We start from the raw sequence: 25,479 nt of genomic DNA, 5'->3' as shown, positions 1-25,479 counted from the left end.
CAAAGTGACGCCTTTATCGTCTCCGTGAAGTGGCGGCGCTAACTGCTGCGCCTCGTTTCCCGGGAGGAGCAGGCGCAGTACTCACTGGCTCCGAAAATCTGAGTCAAGATGCTCTTCTGGTGGCTGCAGTCGATGTTGTAGGGCGTCTCGCCCGCCTTGTTGGGCCGGTACAGCAGCCGGCCGTCCTTGGGGTTTCTCAGGAGCAGCTCCGCCAGCTTCCGGCTCCTCCCGCGGATGGCGATGTGCAGAGGGGTGTCTCCTTTCTGCGGAAGGCGCAGGGGAGGGGCGGCGTGTCGTCACAGGGGTGCACACGGGAATACTCTCCCGCTGCTGTAAACGACTGCAAATCTGAGCTCTTCCTGTGTCAGACACCAGACCCAAGTCACGGGCACTTCTCTCTCACGCCCCCGGCAATGTCTTCTCTTGGTCCTTTCCTCGCCCCCCTCCGGACTGGCTTCTCCCGCAGCCTCTGAAAGAGGCCCTTGTCCTCCGCCCCCGAGTCACTAGGGAAAGCAGCAGCTCCTCCTGCCGCCCCAGCCCCCCCTCCCCCCCGCCAGGGACCACTCCCGCCCAGGTGAGTAGCCACCCTCCCACCACATTTATGTCCAATGTCAGGGTCTTCCTCAGCCAGTGCACACCCGCTGCACACCTGCTCCCGCCTCCTCCCCACACCTGCCCGCTGCAGCCGCGTCCACCATGAAGAGTGGGGAGCAGGCAAGGTGCAGGGGCCCCTCCCCCAGGGGACACCATGCCATCTTCTCCGAGCCGTCCTCCTCCGGCCCCTTTGGAGACCACACCAGGAAGCTGGCAGGACATGGGGCTCCCACCCAGGTGTCCCAACAGGTGACCTCCCTGCACACACCCAACCAGCCCCCGAAGGCCAGGGCGCAGGCCAGCTGCCGGCCCCTCCCCGCCGCCTGCCCCGGCTCACCCTGTCCACGGCAGACACTTTCGCCCCTTTGTCCAGCAGCAGCTCCACCACCTCGATGTTCCGCATCTTGGTCGCCTTTATCAGCGGTGTCTCGCCGTCCTGTGGGCACAGAAGAAAGTGTGTCACCTTGACAGCTTCCCTTTGACATGCTAAGGTCACATGAACACATCTGTAAGAATTCAGGCATCGGCCTCTGGACCAGTCTATGTTCAATGTTCTCCAGGACACACAGCCGTAAAAACATGCTTTTCCTTTCACAACCAATCTTCTGTATCAAAATACTTGCTATCACTCAACCGAGCATGAGATGTGGCCCACGACCCCAGCAGGTGTGTCTGGCCGCAGCTCCCTGCCCACACTGTGGCCGCCACCCCCAGCTCCACCGTGACCTCGGGCAGCGCCTCCACATTGCCCCAACTTTCCCTTCCTCCCTGAAATCAATAAAAATATGTTGTTGTTTTTTTAAAAATAAAGACGATCAGGGAACCGTCCTGCCCTGTGCACTGAGGTTGGCATCACTGTCTTAGAAAGATGCCTGTCCCCGTCCTTGGAGATGAAATGGGCTTGTCTCATGGGTGACTCCACACGACTGTGTTATTCATGAAGAATTATCACCATTTCACTCAAAAATTCCCACTACATCTTCCCCACGGAAAACTACTACACATGGGCTGATGTGTCGCTGAAGTCACATCCAGTGGACAGTCCACAGGGTCTGAGTAAGGCGGATGCAGGGCTGCCTTGGGCACCAACGCCCACTCGCGGGGTCTTTGTAAGGAAAGGGGTCTGCATCCCACACAACGCGGGCAGGAGCGAATCCTGGGGGCGACCCGTCCACGGCTGGTCAATAGCAGACGCTGCATTTTCTGAACGCACTTAACTCACGTAAGAAATGACACGCTCTGTTTCCCTGTGAGCTCACAGCTCCCGAAAGGACACAGTGCCCCTCAATGTCACATGGAAATTACTAGAAACATCGGCGTCATCTAGTGTCCAGCACGCAGGACTGGCACTGGCTGGTGAGGGGACGGAGGGTGGGCCTACCTTTGTGCATATTTCCGTGTCGGGGTTGCACTGTAAGATGTCTCTCACCATGGTCGCGTTCCCTTTCTCAACAGCCCAGTACAGAGCAGTTTTATTGTCCTGTCAATAAAAACAGCGATGGCTGCATGTGGGACGCATGCTTTAACACGCTCTTACACATACTAAGGGTCCTCAGGAACCTCCTGCCGACAGCAACAGGAGGGCTCACCCACAGCTGCGTGGCGGGAACACCGGGAACCCTCGCCGCACCCTAGACCGACTTGTGGGGTTTGTTATGAAGGGAGCCTGGGGAGCTTCTATTACTTGGCGTAGAAAGAACAAGCTCACGTGGTCGACAGGTCACGTGCATTTCTGTGCTGTGACCAGGCTTCGGGACCACGCGCTGGGCTCCAAGTCCTCAGGACCTGAGCTCCCCCGATGGACAAGGCCCCTGGCGTTCCCTCTGTCCAGTCTTTTCAGAGGGCTGCATGAGGGTGCACTACACAAGCCTCAGGCGACTGCTTCCGCCACGTTTAGCTTTCTTAACCCCGCCCCCGCCCCACCGCCACCACAGGTCAATCTAGATCACATCCTTTAAAATCCGATCGAGTTCAAAACCCAAAAATAGGTCAATATAGACTTTGAAGTGGAGCTAGAGATTTACTAGTTTGATTCAAAAATGGATAAGTGAATAAAGCAAAAACTGAGCGGAAACCAGAGTGTCCAACAAAATGAGCTAAAGCTCTGAAATATTGGATAAACCCACAAATTTAGGGATGTTTTATCTAAATTAATAGCCTTTGGGCGAAGGCTGCCTTGGCAAAGCCCACAGGCGCTACCAGTGCCCAGGAGAGGCAGGCGGACGGGGGAAGGAGAGGGGCCATGCAGCGGCGGGAAGGGGTGGAGCAGACAGACAGAGGGAAACGTACAGGAGGTGAAGACATGCCATCTGCACAGCACACTCAGCAACGCCAGCCTCAGCGCTCTCGGCTGCTCACTGCAGGACTGAGTGTACTTCTCCATCAGTGACAGGGGCGCACTCAAACCCCGAGCTACTGTAACTCACTTCTCTCTAAAGCTAACCTGGCATCCACACAGGAATTCCCTAACAGCGCCATGGACGTGAGAGGCATTGTGAAGCATATCAGGGCTTACCGCTGGCAGACGCCACTGTGATCTGCCAACCTGCCAGCCCATCAGACCCCGAGCCAACCACCGCAGCCACGTACCTGCCCTCGAATGTCGATGTCCGCGTACTTCTGGAGCAGCGCGCGGACGATTTCCACGTGGCCGCCTCTGACGGCGCCGATCAGCACGGTGTCCCCGCTCTGCAGACAGACCACAGGGGCGTGAGCAGCGGACGAGCTCGCTCTGCGGCAGGTCAGTGCGTGTAATGCAACCGCTTTTCCTGGCAATCCCGCGGCAAGAGGCCTCTCCCTGAAGGGAGGACTTTGAGGAACGGACAACCCCCGAGAGAAGGCCCGCGTGCAGGCAGAACCAGGGAGGCGGCGGGACACGAGGTCATCTCCCACCCACGTCACTAGGAGACCAACAGGCACCTACCCTGTCGGGGATGTTCACGTAGGTGCCGGCGTCCAGCAGGTCCTGCACGATCTCCGTGTGCCCCTCCTTGGACGCAATCATCAGCGCTGTGTTGCCATCCTTGTCTGTCAAGTTCACATTTGGATTCCTCTTCAAGATTTCTTTTACTGACTGTGTGTAGCCTCCTTTTACAGCCACGATAAGTGCAGTCATTGAATTCTAAGCACAGAAACCAGCCCAAGAAATTACCACATTCTAGAAAATATGATTTATGCCATCATAATACAATGATGTTTCCAAGCAGGTGGCCTATCACAGTTGTTTCTGACAATAAAGCGTCAACATAAATAACCAAAAACACACAAGTGCCAGGAGGCGTGTTTTCTATTTTTGAAAATCCATCCATCCCCCCGAGTCCACAGGACCCTGTCACCTTCAGTTCTTTCAGTGATGATCCGACAGTGGGCAACCCCCTCACACAGGGAATGAGTATAAAACAGTGGGTCGGGTGATTCAAATCAAACACATTCTAAACTCAACCATCCAAAGTAAGGCCTTTCAGACTTCAAACGAAGAATTGTTTATAACAAAATCTACGGGGGAAACTGAAAACAATGACTTAATAACTACAGAATACTTCACTAAAAGTATATTCTTCTTTTTTACAGTGATATAGAAACCCATTTTCAAAAACTCTTATTTTAGAGGTTCTTAAAAAAACTGCACATCTAGTTCATAACAATGAATCACCTAGCACACACTTCATGTGCATTGGCCATGGATCCTTAAGAGCAGAGCCTGATGCACATGACACTTGCCATGTAACACTGTCGGCGTCACAGAAAGAGGACGCCTGTCTCCCAGTGTCACTGAGAGCCGCAGGCGGCCTCTCCAGGTGCCGACAGCAGAACATCCTCAAAGCCACAAGCACGCCTGTTACCGCGGAGAGCACAGGGACGGTACGTACGGCGCCTTCTTGGTCCACGTCGGCGCCCATGGCCAGGAGGTGCCTCACACAGTCCAGGTGACCCTTTCGCGCCGCCCACACCAGAGGGGTGGTTCCGTACTGTGGAAGCAGCACACATTTACCGTCGTATCAGCTGGCGCGAAAGGAGCCCGCGCTCGCCACAACGTGGATAAACATCATACTGAGTATTCTGAGATTACTGCCTACACCTCATGATTTTAATTGTCGCTAAATCACATTTCCCCCTTTTATTTCTCCAGGTTAGGTGACTAGCCGCTGCATGAAATACCTTTTAACCAACTTTATCTTTTATCATCAGTGACGAATTTCCCATCATGAAGTCCCACACTCTGATTTTCCACAAGCCCCACTGCTCCCACATCTTGTGAAGCACAAGTTAAAGTGCGGCATGTGACTACAGGGGAAAACGGCAACATCAAGTGCCAACCACGGTTCTAACGACTTCACCTGTAACCCATGGACTCCTAGCACACGAGGGAGGACACGTGGCCATGTCGCATCTTCCCTGAGAAGCAGTGATGGGCTCAAAGTCACAAAGCTAGTGATTAGGAGGTGGAGTTGGACCCTGAACCCACAGCCTGGCTCAGTCCGTGCTCTGACCCACACCCCGCCTCAGCTCTGCCCTGGCAGGTGAGCTGCAGCCTCAGATGGCACTCAACAGCACCTCCTGCTGGAATTCGAGGCAAAAGGCATCAGACACAACTCGTGCAGAACCAGCCGTGCTCTGTCTTGGGGGGCGCGGCGGCCAGAGCCAGGGCTGCCACAGGGACTGTGAGCTCGAGAAGCCCACAGGCGCATGAGCCTCTGCCGACGGCGTCCCGGGGATGCTGGGCCGTGGAAATGCTATCGTTCTGCACAGCACCGCAGCGCCAGGCACCTCCGGCTCCTGGGCGCCTGAGCTGGGGCCAGTGTGACTATTTCATCTTCTTTTAGTTGATGTGATCTAGCAGCTATGTGGCTGGTGGCCACAGGAACCACAGCTACAAGCTGCAGCCCGGCTCTCCCCGGGGGCAGGGCCTCTGAGGGCAGCCTGGGCACCAGCCCGCGGTGGGAGGAGCCTGCAGAGAGGGCAGTGGTCCAGGCCACCCCGTGGAGCAAGCTTAGGGGCGGGAGAAGGAATACCGGAGGCCCTTCCCCAGCTCACTCTTACATCTCTATTCGCCCAGAATTAAATTCCTCCTAGCTTCTCCTTTGTGGATAACGTTTTTTTTCTGGCTCAGACGCCTTCCTAAGTCTACAAATGAACAATCTTCGACATCTTCAGAGACGCTGTAACTGAGCTCCTCCTCTGAGCACTCTCTCCTTCCAGAGCAAACTATCCCAGGCCACATGCTCCAGACCACCCTCCCGCCAGCCAGGCCCTCACCCTCCTCAGCAGGGAACTCTCATTGGGAGGGTCCCTGACATGTGGCCACGTCCCTGAAGGGGGTACTCGGCCCGCCTCAGCAAGTCTCCCCGCTTTCTCTCAAAGCCGGGCCCTCTCATAGGAAACCTCACCGCTCCGCGCGCACTACGGGCCCATTTCCCTTGTTTCACCTAGAAACGTAGGCAGTGACCTCCTCCCGCGTCCGCGCAGCCCCAGGAGACGGTGTGAAAACTTGTCACTGACACTGAGTGACAGCACGTGGACGGGAGCCCGAGGGGCCTGCTGACCTACCTTGTCGGAGCAGTTGACCTTGGCGCCATTCTGCAGCAGCAGCTGCACTATGTCTGCGTGGCCTCTGCCTGCTGCCCAGATGATGGGGTAGACACTGTACTGCTGGCGCGCAGGCAGGCAGGCAGGTGGTGGACAGAGAGGGGAGGGAGGGAGGGAGGCAGGGAGAGAGGAAAGAAAAGCCTTTAGGCAGATGCTACAGCACAGGCTTGCTAAGAAAAGTAATGAATGGAATAATACGAAGTAATATTTTTAATATCAAATTACAGACCCTTCTCCACTTTAAAAACACAGCACCCTAGCCTAATTGGCAGCTGAGATACACTCCACCTTAAATACATCCCCTGGCCGCATTTATTTTAGTTTCAGCTCATTTAATCGGGTTATCAGGCCAACAGGCAGGACTGACAGCAGGCGTGTGAAACTTTTCTTCCATGACCCTTCCATGAACTGGAATAAAAGTTCTTTGTTTCAACCTTATTGAGGTGTAGTAGTGGGCACAACTGTGAGATAGTTAAAGTGTACATTAAATGATATACCATCAATAAAAGTTTCTTAATCTGCAATCTGAGATCAAGTCTCGCACAAAGTAGTAACGAATATATCGCCATCTGTAAGACACAGAAAAATGTCTCTTTTCTTTTAAAAAAAGAATTTAGATTGAGATACAGGCCCACAGAACACCGGCCAGAGGACTCAGGGTTTCAGACTCCTTCTGACATGTAGACGGTTGTAACTGACAGGGAAGCTCTAGGAGTCACCTTTTGTTGATACGAATTGAGAAGCAAGCTGAGCCTGAGAATGAGTGCTCCTGCGCTGTGTCCCCCTCTTCATTCTGATCTTAGTGCCCTCAGCCGCGGTCCTCCCCCGAGAACTGGCCACTGAGCCTGCAGGTGGGCTTGGGCGCACGCTTACCAGACCAGTGACGTTGGGATTGGCTCCATGCGAGAGCAGCAACTCGACCACGTCAGTGCGGCCTTTGTAACAGGCCCACATCAGAGCTGTCCATCCTCCCTGAAAAGGGGCGGGATGAAATTGTGGGTTGTCTCCATGCACAAAAAGGCCAGGAGTTATAGAGCTGGACATTCAGTCAGGTCAAGTCTTACATACACCAATACTTAATCTGTAAAATGCCTGCCCAGAATTGTTTTAATATCACGCCCCACTTTAATTTATATAACGTCACTCTATGCCAGACTCTATGAGATAAAATCTTATCTTGAGAAAACTGTGTCTGAATCTGCCAAGTGAAGAGACTGGAACCGACCGCCGTCAGCGAGCGCTGCGGGTGGGCAACCACTGGAGGTGCTCAAGAAGAACCCTCACCGGACTTCCCGACATCAGACCCGGGGGACTCCCCCTGCAGGGAGCCTCTCCTCACCCAAGTCCCCGGACCACGCCTTCCTCACAGGCAGCGGCCACTCCCACCGCCAGTCCATCCCAACACTAAGGGAGACACAGTCCTGTTTCCCCGATTTGTGGGGCTTTACACAAAGACCCTGTACATGTAAGGTGTGATAATTACTTGGGGGGAATGAGAAGTATGGAGAACCTACAGGGCTTAGGAAATCATTTGTTACAAATCGTACTAAACCCTGCACATTCGCGATGTGTGCTTACACTTCCTGACTCCCTTGCAGACAGGGGTTCAGAACGGCCTGACGGCTTCACTGCTGAGGGAGCGGGGCCAGGCCCGCCTTCGGTCTCATTCCCGAGCCACCCTCGGCCCACAGGGCTGCTCCCGGAACAAGGAACAGCCAGCAGAAGTGCAAGATGGTGGGAGGCTGCAGATTCTTAACAACTCAGACCACCCACACCCGAGGCATCAGCAGCCAGTAATGCCTGTTTCATAGATCAGGGCAGATCACCTCCTTTCTTTCTTCCCTTGTTAAAATGAACTTTCCAAAAGAATAAAAATTTTGCAGAATAAATAAACCAAAAACGATCCCTTTCTTAACCTTTATGCTTTAAGCAGATGCCAAGAGCAAACAAGAGCCAAGATAATTAAGAATCATATCTTGTTAAGCTTATCATGTATAGATGGCATGTCTGAACACAATCACGTGTTAAAAATACGTTTATAAATGTTAATCTGAAAATGATGACTAAACAACTGAAACTATGTCCCTCTTAAAATTCCTCTTAAAGGAAACATTCTCTCATAAGTTCTAAAACACTGACATACTAAGTGGTGGTGAGTACTTTTAACAATATTTCAGAATTTTAAACTCTAAAATAAACTAGAGAGGACGACTAAGGGTATTCTGAAAGAGGCAGATATCATGCCGCCTGGGCTTACACATCCTGAGGGTCATTAATGGCACCCTCAAAGCAGCGTGTGTCACCTCGCCCAAGCCCCCGGGCCTGCCACCCGTAACAGTCCCGCCGAGGGGGAGCAGCGCCCGTACCATGTCGCGGTGCTCCAGGTTCCCCCCGCACTTCAGCAGCTCCTCCACCACGTGCAGGTGCCCTTCTTTGGAGGCCGATATCAGCGCTGTCCAGTTATCCTTGAACACAAGACACTATGTTACTGTTTCAAAACCAGAAATAACATTCACAATGAGGGAAAGCGGCCTGAAGGAATGTGACTGTGCTGCTGAAGGACCACGCCAGACTGCCAGTTACCACTCGACTCTAGCGTCGGCCGGGGGATGGGTCTGTCTGCCTGCATTACTACCATGCGCAGAAGTGCTTCCACAACTGCTTGGTCAGTCTTTTCCCCAGACTTCTAACCACACCCCAGGCTTTCTAAAAAGGAGAGAAGATGACTAGCAAAACCTCAGAGCTAATCCTGTGCTAGCAGCCACCGTGCTAAATGAAATTAAAGACCGTAATGAGACTTAAGCACACACTCACAGGCGGGCAAACTAAAGCGATCCCATGATGAGTTTAGAAACGATGTGATAAAGAAATCACTTATTCTCCTTTATTTTCTTAAGTAAAGGCTACAAGTATCCTATCCTAACTTTTATTCATGAGTGTAATTTAATTCAAATGACCACTCAATAAAAATCAACAATTGAAAATAATCAATTAAAAAAAACAACACACAGATGTAACCCCAGCCAGTTTGCCTCAGTGGATAGAGCGTCAGCCTGCGGACTGAAAGGTTCTGGGTTTGATTCCGGTCAAGGGCACATGCTCAGGTTGTAGGCTCGATCCCCACTGTGGGGCGTGCAGGAGGCAGCCAATCCATGATTCTCTCTCATCATTGATGTTTCTCTCTCTCTCTCCCTCTCCCTTCTTCTCTGAAATCAATAAAAATATAAAATAAAATGAAAAAAAACAGATGTAGGTGTGTAAGTAACCCTAAAAAATAATTCCTGGGAAACAGCAAGAGAAATGAGCGCCTCCGGGAACAGTGATCTACCGCTTAGAAGTGGAGTCAGAGGCACTGCATCTTCCTGGCTGTGACCATGTAATGACACTGATGACAACAGACAGCATTAGGCGGTGTAACTGGTAACATGGCTCGCACATGGGTATTTTCTAGGCAGGCATTTAATTTCATGTGTGTGCTCCCTATTCACAGTGCCATCTACATACAACAACATGAAGAGCTGAGACCTTCCATTCAAAGTAAAAACGTCTCTCCCTTTTTAGAAATTAACTTAGCATATTACTAGGCAAAGCTGATATGTAACTGGTAGTATAACTGGCCGCCCATTCGTTTAGAATCATTTCATCAACCAAACAGCCAAGTTAAGGAAAAGAAGGCGAAGCCATGAGCGCCTCCTCTCAGGAGCTACCAAGTCCTCCAGGTTGCAGTTGGCTCCATTCTTGATCAGCTCCTTCACGATCTCCAGGCTGCCCTGCTCGGCGGCGATCATCAGCGGGGTCTGGCCGCACTGGGGACAGAAAGGACACGGTCAGCGCTGGGCTTGACCGAGATGCCGTTAGCACCACGCTCTCTTTTTCACAGCGAGACGGCTTACTGGGTTTCTTGAATTTAGAAACACCTTTGAAGTCTTAAGTTTTCAATTTACTAACAATGTGAAAGTCAAAGAGAGAACAAAACCTTCTTTTACCACAGCATGACTAACCTGTTATCAGCACTGCAATTTCGTTCAAAATCTATCAATACCATTAGCATCAGGCTCTGAAAGTCATCAGCACAATGTAACAACCACCTTAGGTACCAATGGGAACCAAATTCTCTCTATAACACAGTTACATTATGATACATGTACTATCAGGACTAAAGGGAGAAAGGTTCGCACATATACACATACATGTATATGTGAAAACTAAACTAACGTCTTATGAGCTTATCCACTGGCAAAAAAATTATACTACATGAAAAATACAGTTTTAAGGAACAAAATTATTATTTTTATTATGTTTTATAAAACCTGTACATGCTTTGCCATTAAAAATTCATTCAAAAAATCTATTAGCCCATAAACTGTTGCAGCTGTTCATGATAAAATAAGATCAACATTGTATTTATATCCCCAGTCTCCTGTTGACTAGAAATATCTATTGTAATGAGATGGTAAATGTATACTTCCCTGTCTTATCAAACAGAACACATGACTATTTAACTCTCTCTTAAACATACAGGGTCTTTAAAATCCCAAGGTGTGTGGCATGGACACCTCAGAAAGGTAACGGGGTCTCCATTAAAGAAAATATTTCGAAGTCCTAATTTTGTTTGGCTAATCTATTTATAGAAGCTCTCTGAAGCGTCCTAGAAGCACGTTAGATTTTAGTAAACAAACTTCCTGAATATTGATTATTCCATCTGCAAAAAAGGCAATCATAAATCTAAATTCAATACACAATCATTTATGTAAGTTCAAATGCATTCCAAAATATGGAATTGGAAGTACATTAACTACAAGAAATTGTCCTTATTTTAAGTCAGTATCACCGAGGGTGTGATACTTTCTTACTCACTCGCCTCGACCCGTGTACACTGCCTGCACACAGAGCATCACACACGCTGCCTGCACACGGGGCATCACACACGCTGCCTGCACACGGGGCATCACACACGCTGCCTGCACACGGGGCATCACACACGCTGCCTGCACACGGGGCATCACACACGCTGCCTGCACACGGGGCACCACACACGCTGCCTGCACACGGGGCATCACACACGCTGCCTGCACACGGGGCATCACACACGCTGCCTGCACACGGGGCATCACACACGCTGCCTGCACACGGGGCACCACACACGCTGCCTGCACACGGGGCACCACACACGCTGCCTGCACACGGGGCATCACACACGCTGCCTGCACACGGGGCATCACACACGCTGCCTGCACACGGGGCATCACACACGCTGCCTGCACACGGGGCACCACACACGCTGCCTGCACACGGGGCATCACACACGCTGCCTGCACACGGGGCACCACACACGCTGCCTGCACACGGGGCACCACACACGCTGCCTGCACACGGGGCACCACACACGCTGCCTGCACACGGGGCATCACACACGCTGCCTGCACACGGGGCACCACACACGCTGCCTGCACACGGGGCATCACACACGCTGCCTGCACACGGGGCACCACACACGCTGCCTGCACACGGGGCATCACACACGCTGCCTGCACACGGGGCATCACACACGCTGCCTGCACACGGAGCATCACACACGCTGCCTGCACGCAGGGCACTGCACACGGGGCATCACACACACTGCCTGCACACGGAGCATCACACACGCTGCCTGCATGCGGAGCATCACACACGCTGCCTGCACGCAGGGCACCACACACGCTGCCTGCACACGGGGCATCACACACGCTGCCTGCACACAGGGCACCACACACGCTGCCTGCACACGGGGCACCACGCATCCTTGTGAGGAGCAGTGCCGCCCAGTCTCACCTCGTTTCTCTCGTCCACGTCTTTGCATTTCTCCAGAAGCGCCTTCAGGGCCGGGATGTTTTCCTCCTCCACATAATTGATCACACTCTGTGATATCAGAACCGACATGTTTGCGGAGGCTGCGGTTACCTTTATCCCAACACCTGCGGAAAGCAGAGATAAAATACACAGGGTTGCCCTAGCTGGTTTGGCTCAGTGGATAGAGCGTCGACCTGCAGACTAAAGAGTCCCAGGTTTGATTCCGGTCAGAGACACAGGCACGGGTTTCGGGCTCGATCCCCAGTGGGGGCCGTGCAGGAGGCAGCGGATCCAAGATTCTCTCTCATCATTGATGTCTCCATCTCTCTCTTCCTTCCTGATATTAATAAAAAATAAAATAAATAAATAAAATATACAGGGTTTGTGATTAGAAAAACAGCGCCCCTTAGCTTGTACCGATCACCTCCACTGGGCAGGACTGAAGGCAAAGCGCCCCGGCTCAGCAGGCGAAATGCCCGCTCCTGTCTTTCCCAGGCTCACACTCCCCTCCACCTAACTCATCCAACTCCCACCCCCATCTTCCCCATGAAAGAGAGTGCTCCCTTGCTCCCCGCTGTCTTCCCGCCTCGGTAAAGGCAGCTCCAGCTCCTCCTTCTAAGGCCAAAGCCTCCCTACGACTCACCTCGCCCTCTCACTCTGCAGCCCATCTCTGAGCAACCCCCTGGGCTCTGCCTAGCAATCAGATTCGCCCTGGTTACCCCTCACCACCCCACACCCCGCCTGTCCGGGCTGCCAGCACCTCCACCCACATCCCCGGCTCTTCCTGCTTCCATTCTGCCTTCCCACGGCCTATCCACAGGCCACCAGGGGACGGGAGAGCGAAGCTGCCCAGAGCTCCAGAAGGAAGCCATCGCCTGCGCCAGGACCGCCGAGACCTGGTGAAGCAGAGGCCTGGCCCTTCGCTCAGAGGCTGCGCAGGTCTGGGCGGGGCCCCTGGGTGGTTCCAGTTCCCGGCCATGCTGCTGCGGAGCCGCTGCCTGCAAGCCACCGTGAGCAGCACCGAGTCAGACGACAGCTGTCCTTGCTCCCCGCCCTCCAGCAGCCCCTCCAAGCAACGAGGCGGACTGGCAGGTGTCCTCCGGCCCACGCGGCATGGAGGCCCACTCTGACCTCATCCCCTACCACGCCTCGCCCATCTCACTTGAGCGGACGGCACTGCGCCCCTCACGGCCTCTGCACTAACCAGGCCCCCACGGCCGCCCCTCAGCCCCAGTCACCTCACCAGGCCCGGCTGCCCATGTCACTTACCACAGCGCCCCCCCCCCCCGTCCCACCCTCTGTTCTCCGTGGCACTGACCACCATCACAGATACGGCACGTGCGCGCTTACTGCCCACCCACCACAGCCAGAACGTCAGTCCCAAAGAGAAGGAACCTGGTTTTATTCAACTGGACACCCAACTAAACAGACCTCAGCTCATTCATACCGCGCCCCAAACACACACCAACACAAAGCTGCCCTAAATGTCACATCAAAAGCACAAAACTTCCAGAAGAAAACAGACTATTTTGGATTAAGCAAAGATGTTTTTCGATATAACACTAAAAGCGTGGTGCTTTTTTAAAAAAAACAACTGATAAATCGGAGTTCACCTAAATTAAAACCTTTGCTTTGCCAAGAGGATAAAATTGTTCGGGCCTGGCCACGACGTCTGTTCTCCCAGCCCACTCCTGGACGGTGCCTGCGCCTGGCTCCCCGCCTGGCCCTGCACCGCCCCTCACGGCGCACGGCTTCTTTCCTGAGCTCACAGGCTCACAGGTGGACATGCCCACGGGACAGACAGACCTGGAGCCTCACTCACCTGGTTTAGATGATGGGAACTAGAACTTTTGAGCTGAAGAAAGGATTTGGGGCGCTGAGTTGCTCCTGCAATGTGCTGAGACTTTGGGGGGCCTGGGGGTGGGGTGAAGGTGGTGTGCGTGTGGGACGGAAGCCTATCTTTGGAGCCAGAAGACAGAAACTGCTGACTGCATGATTCCATCTAGTGACATTCTAGGAAGGGAACATGAGACAGGCAAAAACAGACCAGACGCCGTCAGGCTTAAAGGTGGGGAAGGCAATGACTACAGTGGGTCTAAGAGAATTCAGGGAGTAGATTGTCGTACATCCTCACCGTGGTGGTAATTACACAATTATATGGCTTTGCCAAAATTCAAAGCTTAACACTAAAAAGTGAATTATATTACATTATATGTAAAGTATACCTGAATGATACCTTACTTTTAAATAATCATCAAAAAAGGTTATGGCCGGAACCAGTTTGGCTCAGTGGATAGAGCGTCGGCCTGCGGACTGAAAGGTCCCAGGTTCGATTCCAGTCAAGGGCATGTATCTGGGTTGCGGGCAAATCCCCAGTAGGAAATGTGCATGAGGCAGCTGATGGATGTTTCTCTCTCATCGATGTTTCTGACTCTCTATCTCTCTCCCTTCCTCTCTGTAAAAAAATCAATAAAATATATTTTTTTAAAAAAAAGGTTATGTTATTTGATCCTGTAACTTTATTCTAAGAATCAATTCTAGAAACACAAGAAACACGGAGAAAGATTTTAAATACAACACAATTTTAGTCATGAGTTCAAAAAAACTTAGAGATGGGGATTCCACAAATTATGCGACAGCCACACAGTGGAAAAATATACAGTCATCAAACGGTTCTAAACTATGTACTGACAGAAAAAATGCTTGTGATGTATTAACTGGGAGAAAAAAATAACCTAGAAAACTATCTACACAGCATCTCAACTATATAAATTTACATTTTTTTAAATTACATTTTTTAAATACAGAAATGACGTCAATGTAATTTTTATTTTCTTTAGAACCTTTAATTCCTAATTTTCTAGATTGTGGTCCTTTTATAATTGGAAACCAGTAAGAGGTTTTGTTAACAGTCATCACCAACACCCAGCACCTTCATTTATTCCCACTTCTTACAGGATCTAACCTCAGTCAGGCATCCAGGGTCTGGCTCTACCTACCCCTCCCTTTTACCACCTCCACCTCCCCCCCCTCCCCCCACCCCACAAAGTCACCCCTGCGCCCGCTGCCCCTCCTCTGCCGTGGCCAGGGGTGCTCCCCTCCCTTGAACCCCGGGTTTCGGGGGCCTCGCACCCACTCCACACAGCGCCTCCGCTCTCCAGGACCAGCAGCTGCCATTTCTCTCCAATTTACCTCCCGTGCCGACATCAGCCGACCGGACTCTCGGTGCCTTGGTGCTGGGTCTTCCATCTACACTGAGTTAAGGCTCCTAACAGTGCAAGACGCACACTTCAACCGGCTTCAGCGAAACGAAGCGCGCAGGGCACTGGCTTATTCCATCACCACGCTGTGGGAGAGGCGGGCCTGGACCTCAAATGCCAGCAGAATTCTCATTCTCCACTGGCTTAACCTACTTTCATTACAGGCCAACGTCTACACAGATGGGAATATGGCTGCCAACAGCCATCTGGCCCCAAGCCAATAGCCTCTAAAACCAGAGACGGTGTGGATTTGCTCCCAAACCCAAAAGCCCCAGGAAAGGGCTCTGACTACTCAGCTGGAGTCAGGTGCCAGCCCAGGACTAACCACTCCAGTCACAGGCACAGTCACAGGCTGGTAGGGCACCGCAGGTCACACCGTGTGGGCACTGCTTCGGGGAAAGGACCTGCTGTGGCCTAGGCACCCGTCCCAACAGTGTCTCCCAGCTGTGCCTCTCCCTCCGTCCTTCAGACTCCACAGTTCCCGGAAAGGCCTCGCTCCGTGCAGAGCAGCGAGGGCTCTGAGCTGGGGTCTCGGTGATGGTGGGGGGCACGCACTCCTTCACCATCTGGCCCGTCTCACCTCCCTCCACCTCATCTTCTCCTGGCACAAGCCCATCCCTCCCCTCCACCCAAACCTGCTCCCTCCACACAGACACACGTCCACACTCCAGCTCCAGCCACGCCACCGCCCCGCCCTTTCTTCTGTCCAGGCCTTTGCTTACCGCCCCTCCGCCTAGGTGCCCGCCTCCAATACAGGCTGGACAGCAGGCCCCTGCCCCCCAGGCCGCTCCACCCGCACCTGCTCCCGAGCCTGCGGTGACCGCGCTCACTCTACACCACGGGGCCAGTGCCTGCTCCGGCCGCCTCCATGCCGGGCACACCTAAGCTCACACCACACCCGCCCTCCCTCCTCCTCACCCACGCCCACATCTCCCCTCGACTACACCGCCCGAGGCAGGAGCCACTTCACATCTGGCACGATGCCCACCACCAGGGTCCGAGGAGGAGAAAAGCGGCCCCAATGGACGGACGGACAGACAGACAGTCGGGAACGGCCGGGGAACCAGCATCAGAGGAGGTCGCTCTGACCACGACGATGGGACAAAAACAAGCCACTTGGAAACGCCATCTGAACACAGACAAGCAGGAGCCCTGGCCAAGCTGCACCTCGACGCTCTCCTTCAAAAGCCTCTTCGCGGGGCACAGAGCACAGACCCCCCCCCCCCCCCGCCTGGTCCGGCCCCCCTGACCTCACCCCTTCCCGCTGGGCCGCCTGGGGCTGGATTCTCGCCGCTGTCCAGGGCTCAGCGTCATTAAATAACTGCACAGTCAGGTGAAAGGGGTTGACACTGTGCCCAACACACAGGCCCGGGGCTCCGCTCCCCGCCCTTTCCAGCCCCGTCATTTGCGGTCACCGCGGCCCATGGCCTCTCCCCCGGGATGTCCTTCTATGAGAGAAGGGACTCCTGCCTTTTGTTCTGGACCAAATGCCCAGCTCAGATGACCGCCCGCGCCGGTGACGGGAGAACAAAGGACACACCGGCCCGGCGCTGCTCCCGGCTCGCCTGGCCCGGCGGCGCTTGGACCACAGAGCCGGGCGCCCCGCCCCGACGTGGAGGTGCGAGCGCGGACACAGGGCGCCCGGCCCGCGGCCCGAGGGGCGAGGCCCGGCCACACCCGGGGATCGGGGCCGGGGAGCAGCCCGGAGCCAGCGCCCCTGGCGGCCGCAGGGGGGGCTGCAGGGCCCCGGGAGGGCGACGGTTTCAGCATCTGAGTCCCCGCGACCCACCGGCCGCAGGAGAAACCCGCGGGAGCACCGGCCACGACCTCGACCTCGACCTCGTCTCTAGAATAAGTCGCGCCCGCGTCCAAGTCGGCGGCGGAGGTGCTGTGCCTGCGGCTCCTGCACAGTTTGGCCCCCTCCCCCCCAGCCCCACCCCGTCCCCCTCAACCCCACCCCTCCCCCCAACTCCATCCCTCCTCCCCGTCCCCACCCCTCCCCCCCAGCCCCATCTCTCCCGCTCCTCCCACTCCCCTCCCGCCTCCGCCCCAGCACTCCCCTCCCCCACCTCCCCTCCCCCCAGCCCCATCTCTCCCCCTCACCCCCTCCCGTTCCGCCTCCCCCTCCCTCTCCCCCCTTCCCCCATCCCTCCCGCCTCCGCCCCACCGGCGTCCCCGCTCGCAGCCCCACGAACCCACGCGAAGCGGGGAGCCCGGCCCCGGAGGCCCCGAAAAGGCACCGGCTCAACCCCCCCGCCCCGCCCCGAGGCGCCCGTCGGCCCCGGAGAGACGCGCCTGAGACCGCCAGTCCCAGACCGGCCGGCGCTGCAGCCGCGCGGACTCGCGGGCCCGACCCCCGGCTCCCGGCCGCGCCCGCCCCGCCCGCCCCCGAGGCCGCCGCCTCACTGACCGCCTCGCCGCCGCCCAGCAGCTCCGGGTCAGCAGCCGGGACGCGGAGAGAACGCGGCGCCCACCTCACGCCCGGCGGCCATTTTCCTGCGTCTCCACAACTGACAGGTCACGTGACGGTGGGCGGGAGGGGCGGGGCTGCCGGTGGCCACGCCCCCGGGGCGGGGCGAGTCCGAGGTGGAGGCGGCGGGCGGGGCGGGAGCCAGCGCGGCCTGGGCGTGTCCTTGTGCCGCGGGCGATATGCTCCCCGCTGTGGATGCCTGTCTTCTTGCTGTGGTTACTTTATTATTATTTTAATGCTTTTTAAAAATATATATTTTATTGATTTTTTTTACAGAGGGGAAGGGAGAGGGATAGAGAGTTAGACACATCAGTGATGAGAGAGGGGCAGCCCCGCACTGGGGATTCCCACAGTGACCTCCGGGTCCAGAGGCCGGCACTCGACCACTGAGCCACCCTGGCCGGGCGCTGTGGTTACCCTATAATTCAGCATCACACTCAAAGCTTGTGCAGAGTCCTAAATGCAATGGTAAGCCCCCAAAATACGGCAAAGGAAGGCCAGCGCCAATCCCTGCCTCGGAACCCAGAAGCGGGGTCCCTGCCTGCCCCCAACGCAGGTGGGAGCCCCACTCCTGGCCCTGAGGGCCCACCGGCTCCCCCGCTCCCTCACTCCCTCCTCCGCAGCCCCTCCACGGCTGGCTCCCACCCCATCTCTGCACAGGGGGCCTCTGAATTGCCCCACCTGCAGGGCCGAGCTCCTCTCCGTTCTCCTTGGCACACCTGCCAGTCAGTGATTCCCTTCATCACTGATGTCTCTCTTTCTCCCTCTCCCTTACTCTCTGAAATCAATAAAAATATATTTTGAAAAATTTATTAACCAAGCTCCTTATTGAAAGGGGGCGGGGCCCCCAGGATGCTCCTAGAACAGTGATGGCGAACCTATGACACCTCTGACACACGAACTCATTTTTTTGATTGGTTTTTCTTTGTTGAATGGCATTTAAATATATAAAATAAATATCAAAAATATAAATCTTTGTTTTACTATGGTTGCAAATATCAAAAAATTTCTATATGTGACACGGCACCAGAGTTAAGTTAGGGTTTCTTAAAATGCTGACACGCCGAGCTCAAAAGGTTCGCCATCATTGGCCTAGAACGTCCTTTCTCTTTGCTTTAGTTGATGATGGTTGTCCCTGTCACTTCTCGTGATGCCTGTGCCAGTCTCGTCCCTGCCCTGTGTGGTCAGCCCGTTCCTTCGACATAAAACACACGCAGAGGGACGCTTCGTTGTCCCCGGGGCGGCGGCAGGAAGAGCAGGAGCACACGGCAGCCCAGGAACAGACAAGACAGAGAGGCACCAGGAGAAGGAAATGTGACACTGTGTGTTCAAGTGGGGCAGGGGCTGGAGAGAGAAACAGGGAGGGTTGGGAGAAAGAGAGTTACAGCGACTTCACATCAGTTCATATGAGAAGGACTTCAGGTTTCGGGGGGGCCGCACGCTCCGCGGAAGACATGCACGGCTGCCAGGAGGGAGACGCCTTTCCTGGTGCCGAAGCACCGCGCCACTGTGGACCAAGGACACCGTGACACTGCTGCTCTCTCGCGGCCACAGTCCCCGGGAGTCACATGTCAGCAGCACCAGATCGTTGCTGTAAAATCCCCTCGTTCTTCCTTCTGAGTCAGCTTCTCCTGACAAGTGATTCAGAGTCAGGTGCAGGTCACCGGCGCCTCCTTCTACGGGCTGTATCTCACCCAGGTCACGGTCTGCTTATTCTCGGTGAACGTTAAGGACATTTCCATTAACTTTATCTGCCGATGGCCTACCTGCGCCCTGAAAGGAGGTCACAGTCGGGGAAATACCAGGCCCAGCAGGGAGGAGGAGGCAGGAGAGGAGAGGTTCCCAGATGCCGAGGAAGGACCCCCAGCGAGAGAGTGGGCGGCGCGGCCCAATGCCACCCAAGTCCAGGGAGAGAAGCCGGGCCAGCCCGCCGGCGGTCAGCAGCAGGGGCCACACAGGGCCCGCAGGAGGCTCCGTGGAGCTGGGGACAGACAAGGCAGCAGAGGGGCTGCGCTGGCTACTTTTCAACAAGCGGCACTGTCCATGCTGAGGGGTGGCTGCAGGTGGGTGTCCGTTACCAGTTACTCTTTATTTTTTTAATTGATTTCAGAGAGGAAGGGCCAGGGGGCACCCTTCCCACAGCAAGTTGATTTCCTGCTTGTCACTGCACACTTTTTAAGGCATGAGTCCTTAGCCTCAAGAAGAGTGTTATATGTACATTTCCTTAGGGCCCAGACTCTCCCATCGAAAAAAGGAAGGAAGGAAGGAAGGAAGGTAGGAAGGAAGGAAGGAAGGAAGGAAGGGCCCAGCCAGTATGGCTCAGTGGTTGAGTGTCAACCTATGAACCAGGAGGTCACGGTTTGATGCCTGGTCAGGGCACATGCCCCTGTCACGGGCTCACTCCCCAGCACGGGGCGTGCAGGAGGCAGGTGACCCAAGGTTCTCTCTCATCATTGATGTTTCTGTCTCTCTCTCCCTCTCCCTTCCTCTAGCGCAGTGGTTCTCAACCTTCCTGACGCCGCGACCCTTTCATACAGTTCCTCATGTTGTGGTGACCCCCAACCAGAACATTATTTTCGTGGCTACTTCATCACTGTCATGTTGCTACTGTTATGAATCCTAATGTAAATATCTGATATGCAGGATGGATTTTCATTGTTACAAATTGAATATAATGAAAGCATAGTGATTAATCAAAAAAACAGTATGTAATTATATATGTGTTTTCCGGTGGTCTTAGGCGACCCCTGTGAAGGGGTCGCGACCCACAGGTTGAGAACCGCTGCCTTGGAACACCATCCTCAGGTGAGGAAGCTGCAGGAGCAGGACCGCGCCTCTCACGCAGGCCTGGTGCTCAGCGCCCCGCACACACACACACACACACACACACACACACACACACACACATTTTTAAACTACCGTTTAATCCGTTTCAAAGACACACACATTAGAAAAGAACATTCACGTGTAAGTTACAAACATGGTTGAGACCCAGCCGGAAGCCAGGAGCAGCTCTGAGGACACAGACCAGAAAGGAGTGGTACCAGAACCGCCACGTTACAGGGCGTCCGACCCAGCGGCACACGAGGGCTGCGTACGGAGCTGTTGACAAGTAGCACTTCTTTAGAAACATGTTCCGGAACCGTAAAAACAGAAAGCACAGAAACCACGCCCCAGGCTCACGGGGGGGAAGGCACAGGAGTCCCGCCCGCCCGGCTGCTGGCGCTGGAGCCTCCTGTCCCGGGAGCAAGGGTCAAGGTCAAGCACGACTGGCGAAGGTCACGTCCGCTCGTGAAGGCAGGAATGAAGTCGCACGCCTCCCTCTGTGCCCCGGGGCCGCTCCTGTTCCACCGGAACCGCGTTCACGCTCCTTCCCGTGGCCTGTGTCTGTCCCTCTGGTTCCGAGAGGCCGGCGCACACCGGTGACGGGTGGAGAAGCCTCGTCCGGGTCACGTCCGTGTCGGATGCTCGATTCCTTTCCCCACGGGACGGAGTCAGGAGCGAATGCACGTCGCTGATAAGTCCGCATGTACAGAACCAGAAACACAGAAAACGGGGACAGAGGCATATTGCAAAGGCCTGGGAGACTCTTTACATGTTTGTCCTCTAACGGGAAGGGACGAAAAGGAACATCAACCCATCAATTTCTCAAAGAAGTGAGCCCAGAACAGAGAGCGGCGGCAGGTCACGGGACCTCGGGGAGAAGGCGGCCGGCGCCGTTTCCATCCCCAGCACCTCACTCCGGGAGCCGTGAGTCATCCTGCTGCCGCCGCTCTGTAGCGTTCGGTCTTTCATTACACGTCCCTGTCTTCCCACAGCAGCAGCATCTGACAAAACACGCCTGCGGGTGGCCGTGCGTCAGGAGTGAGCCGAGACCGTGGTTTTGCCTGGGTCTTCTCACCAGTATTTATAGAACACAGGCCAGGGGCGTGTTTGGGTTGCTCCTTTGCTGTATAAAAGGCGTATGAACAGAAGACAGTGCTACAGGCCAGGCAGACAGTCAGCATAAACAGGTGTCTCCGGCTCTGGGTGACGAAGGCCGCCCAGTGCATGGCCGAGAGCGCCTCAGCTCGTCACTGGGGTCTGCGGGGTGTTAAACCGACTAAAATCAGCGGCGCTTTAAAGCAGGTGGAAACCTTGTGGAGCAGCCCAGCCGTCACAATGGAGCCGGCTGCCTCCTCCTATGGGAGCCGTGCGGCTTCCTGCCTCGCTGATGGCAGGGCCTTCCCGCAGAGCCCACAGGGAAACTGCTCTCTGCCTCCCCTTCCCTAACAGCGACTGCAGGGAGATTGAGAGCAGGAGCTGCAGGCAAACGCTGGGGACACTCCCTACAGACTCAGCTTTCAAATGCACATCCGAGTGGGATTTCTCCTTTCAGAGGCAAACCTCTCCCTTTAGCTTCAGGACCCTGCATTTCGAGGCGAGGCTGCAGAGCAGACCCCCCAGCACCTCAGCTCAGGATGCAGCCGGCCGCTGGGCACAGAGGGCTGGGAAGACCCCATTTCACAGTGACACAGGATGCTGCACCTACGCTAAGTCTGATGCCTTCCAATTCGGACGGGGAGTCGCAGCTGCTGAAACTCCTCAACACACTGGTTTACACATAGAGCTCTGGACAAGGCCCTGGCCGACGGCAGCGGAGGCGCCGTCCGGAAGCAAGCATTCCCTCAAGTGATGGTTTCCTCCCGATCAAAACGTGGAACTCTCAGAACCAGTGAACAAATACTTTTGAACGGTTTGTGATAAACACACAACGTATAAATACCCAGAGTTGTTCACGAATATTCAAAATTTTAAATAGGAAAAATGTATGTCCTACGTGCAAGCCAGCCCTCGAATTAAAGTATAAATTCTGCAATTATTTTAATGGCAAACACTCTAATTTCTCCGTCGTTTAAAATAAGGTAGAACCCAAATTACGTGTTTTAAATCTCTTTGAACCAAATGATATTTGAGAGGCTGCAGAGCAGTACACCCAGTGAGGTGGGGAATGCGCATAAAATGGTCTCAGCATCTCCAACAGCATGAACAGAAACAAACACACGAAAGGCAGAGACAGCGAAAGGGAACGCGCTCTTCGGAGAGACTGTCCTATCCGAAGGCTCCTGGTGGGCCGGGCTGGTGAAGACGGCATGCGTCCTGGCTGAACGGGCTGAGCGGCTTCCCTCCGCTGCCCCTGACGGCCTCTGGAGAGCCGGGCCTCCCAGCGCTGTAACCCAAGTGCATGGCCAGGAGAGCCCGCCCTCGCCCGTGGCTGACGGATCTGCTCAGGCCGCCATTCTTACACACACACTGGCCACAGCTCCAGGACCGAGCCACGGAACTCGTTCACACTGAGCCCCGGAAGGCCCAGGTCTCCCCAAGGCCATGGGGGCTTCAGTGGGAGCCACCTTCGCCCCCAGAACCATGCTTCTCACTGCAGATTCTTCTCAAAACCAGCATCTGGGGGAACCCGTACGTGACTGCCACACGTGGCGGGGATCAGTCACAACGCTTTCCACCCCGAAGCGTGGTGGCGGCCAGGGGGTGGCCGTGCGGGTGGGAAACCACATAAACCTCTACCGTGCGGGACATTTTAGGAGTGGAAGGAGTTTCCCCAGCTACCCCACGTTCCGATGAAAACGCTTCTGTTAAACTCCGAGAGGAAGCCGCTCGTCAGGCGGAGAGACATCAAGTGAAGATGACTGACTGTCCAAGAAAATGAGAGAGAGAATGACTTCTGCTCATTTTTCCCTGAGTATCGCCAACCAAAAGTACAAATACAACATATTCTTTCTTCCGTGGTTCTTCTGGATTACATATTTGTGATGCTAATTTCTCCAGAATTAACTCCGATCAATTTAATGGGAAAAGAATAAAATAAATGCATGGCTCGGAAATGAGAGAAAAGCTGCCCAATAAGCCATTTCACACCAAAGAACAACAACTGGAGGGCCTTGGGGCGTGGAGATCAGTCTGTTTATCTCCAACGGGATGGGACAATCCAGCGGCCACCTTGCTTCCCGGGGTGGCGCTATGATTACACTCAGAGCAGGAGTAACAGGGCTCGAGGCTCACAGCCGAGAATAAAACAGTCTGGCAACAGGAACACACGGTGATTGTCTGGAAAGGGCCGGGCAGGCTGGACAAAAGGAGTTTTATTCTCGGGCATGCCTACACTTGTCTCTTAAACTCCAGACTTGTTTACTTTTTCTTCCTCGAGGCCAGTTCCCGGCAGCATTACTTAGACCACGGAGAGAGTTGGGGGCAGTTACGTCCCGTGATGATTCTCGCCTCTCCTCTCACATTGCGCAGCCGGCTCGATGCCACGCAGGGGAAAACGGAGAGAAGTTACTCTGCCACCTACGCTTTCCTGGGAGGCGACAGCGCAGGGCTGACCTCATCGGGGGGGAAATTTACCTTCAGGAAAATAAACACATTTCACACAAACGCTCGGGTATTCCCGAAGTTCTGAAAAGACACAGCGGTATTTTGTCTGGTTAAGACCTCAGAGGTCCCAGGTGCATTGCTTTCCCCGTCTTCTTTCAATGAAATACTCTGTCGCTGAAGCCCCATGGCTGTTCCGTCCTTAACGTCATTTGAAAAGTTACTAATGACAAAAATAAAAGAGACCCGCCGTAGATAACTTGCACTTCATTAATAATTTAAGGGAAAAAGAAAATAAATCCCACAAGAGATTGGTCAGAGGTGCCGTGCGAAGGCCCCTCCTGCCCGCCTGGCACCCAGCCCTGTGTGGGGTCCACGGTCGGCCGAGGCCCTGAGCCAGGCTGACACCTTGTCCCCCCCCCAACCTTTCGAAGCACAAGGCTGGGATTCGGGGAGAGACTCGGGGCCCAGGAGCTAAAAGCACACCTTTCCACTTACAGAATGGAAAACTCATTAACAAGCATTACAGCAACATTTTAATATGAGAAGTTAGGGATTTGGAAAAGACTTTATATTATTCTCTAAAAATGTGGCTCAGACCCAATGGCATTCAGTTTTCATTTCCCTAAAACTCTCCCAAATATGCATTAAACAGTCACAGAGGCGGGAGTGAATGGCCAGAGTAGCCTCACTCAGTGATCTCTCTTTCCAACCCTTGGAGCAATCCACCACTATTTTGTCCACGACCTTTTATAGACCGACTAGAGGCCCAGCACACGATTAAACTGTGCGTGTGTAGGGTCCCCCAGCCTAGCCTGCCATCAGGGCCGTGCCCGCTGCCCTGCAACGCTCCTGGGACGCTGATGGCGCCCCGGGGTGGGGGTGGGGTGGCCCGAGAGGTGCTCCATGCACCTCCTGGTGACCAGTCGTTTGGGCATCACGGCGTGGCGGCCACGGGCCTTCTATAACAGACAGAATTTATGGTAAATTTCTCCTAAGAGTCCAACGCACTAAAAAGTGAGTCAATGTTTACGTATCGCAGAAGCTCGGACGGGTAAGGAAAAACACTTCCGCTGAGCACTTGGGACCTGCCGCCGCCCGGCTCCAGCCCCGGCTCCAGCCCCGGCCGGCCGCACAGTGCGGTCCTCACTCACGCCTGCCTTCCCCCGTCATCTCCTCTCTCTTTTGCCAGAAGATAAGCTTAAACTATCGCATTGCCGGTCTTTAATTATGTCTAAGAAATTCTTCCTTGAAGGGCTCGCTGACTGACACGAGGTAATGAAACTCTCCAGGGCAATGAGTTTCCTATAGTTTGGCATCCGAGCTGTTCACAGAGTCACTATGCACTGTAGTCACTGGAGATGCGCTAAGAAA

General features: G+C 54.4%; 1 protein-coding gene across 11 annotated transcripts in view; it reads right to left on the bottom strand.

The window, feature by feature from the left end:
- Positions 1-17,797, bottom strand: part of KIDINS220 (kinase D interacting substrate 220) — a 61,689-nt gene extending 43,892 nt beyond the window's left edge. For 8 of the 11 annotated variants that reach the window (XR_009448046.1, XM_059660593.1, XM_059660595.1 and 5 more), the window contains exons 1-12: positions 17,680-17,797; positions 11,992-12,134; positions 9,888-9,986; positions 8,547-8,645; positions 7,054-7,152; positions 6,142-6,243; positions 4,464-4,562; positions 3,518-3,715; positions 3,184-3,282; positions 1,976-2,074; positions 932-1,030; positions 86-263 (exon numbers count right to left, since the gene is read on the bottom strand). Coding sequence is in view for 10 of the 11 variants with exons in the window: in XM_059660593.1 (XP_059516576.1) it covers positions 86-263; positions 932-1,030; positions 1,976-2,074; positions 3,184-3,282; positions 3,518-3,715; positions 4,464-4,562; positions 6,142-6,243; positions 7,054-7,152; positions 8,547-8,645; positions 9,888-9,986; positions 11,992-12,099 (1,279 nt within the window). In the remaining variant the exon portion in view is untranslated. The remainder of the gene's footprint in view (positions 1-85; positions 264-931; positions 1,031-1,975; positions 2,075-3,183; positions 3,283-3,517; positions 3,716-4,463; positions 4,563-6,141; positions 6,244-7,053; positions 7,153-8,546; positions 8,646-9,887; positions 9,987-11,991; positions 12,135-17,679) is intronic. The other 3 variants (XM_059660594.1, XM_059660601.1, XM_059660603.1) reach the window with 1 other exon arrangement.
- Between the last annotated feature and the right edge of the window lie 7,682 nt (positions 17,798-25,479).

Source organism: Myotis daubentonii, chromosome 12 (assembly GCF_963259705.1).
Source record: "Myotis daubentonii chromosome 12, mMyoDau2.1, whole genome shotgun sequence".
Classification (NCBI taxonomy): Eukaryota; Metazoa; Chordata; class Mammalia; order Chiroptera; family Vespertilionidae; genus Myotis; species Myotis daubentonii.
Note: the sequence above shows the minus strand (reverse complement) of the source record. Positions and strands in the feature narration are given on the sequence as shown.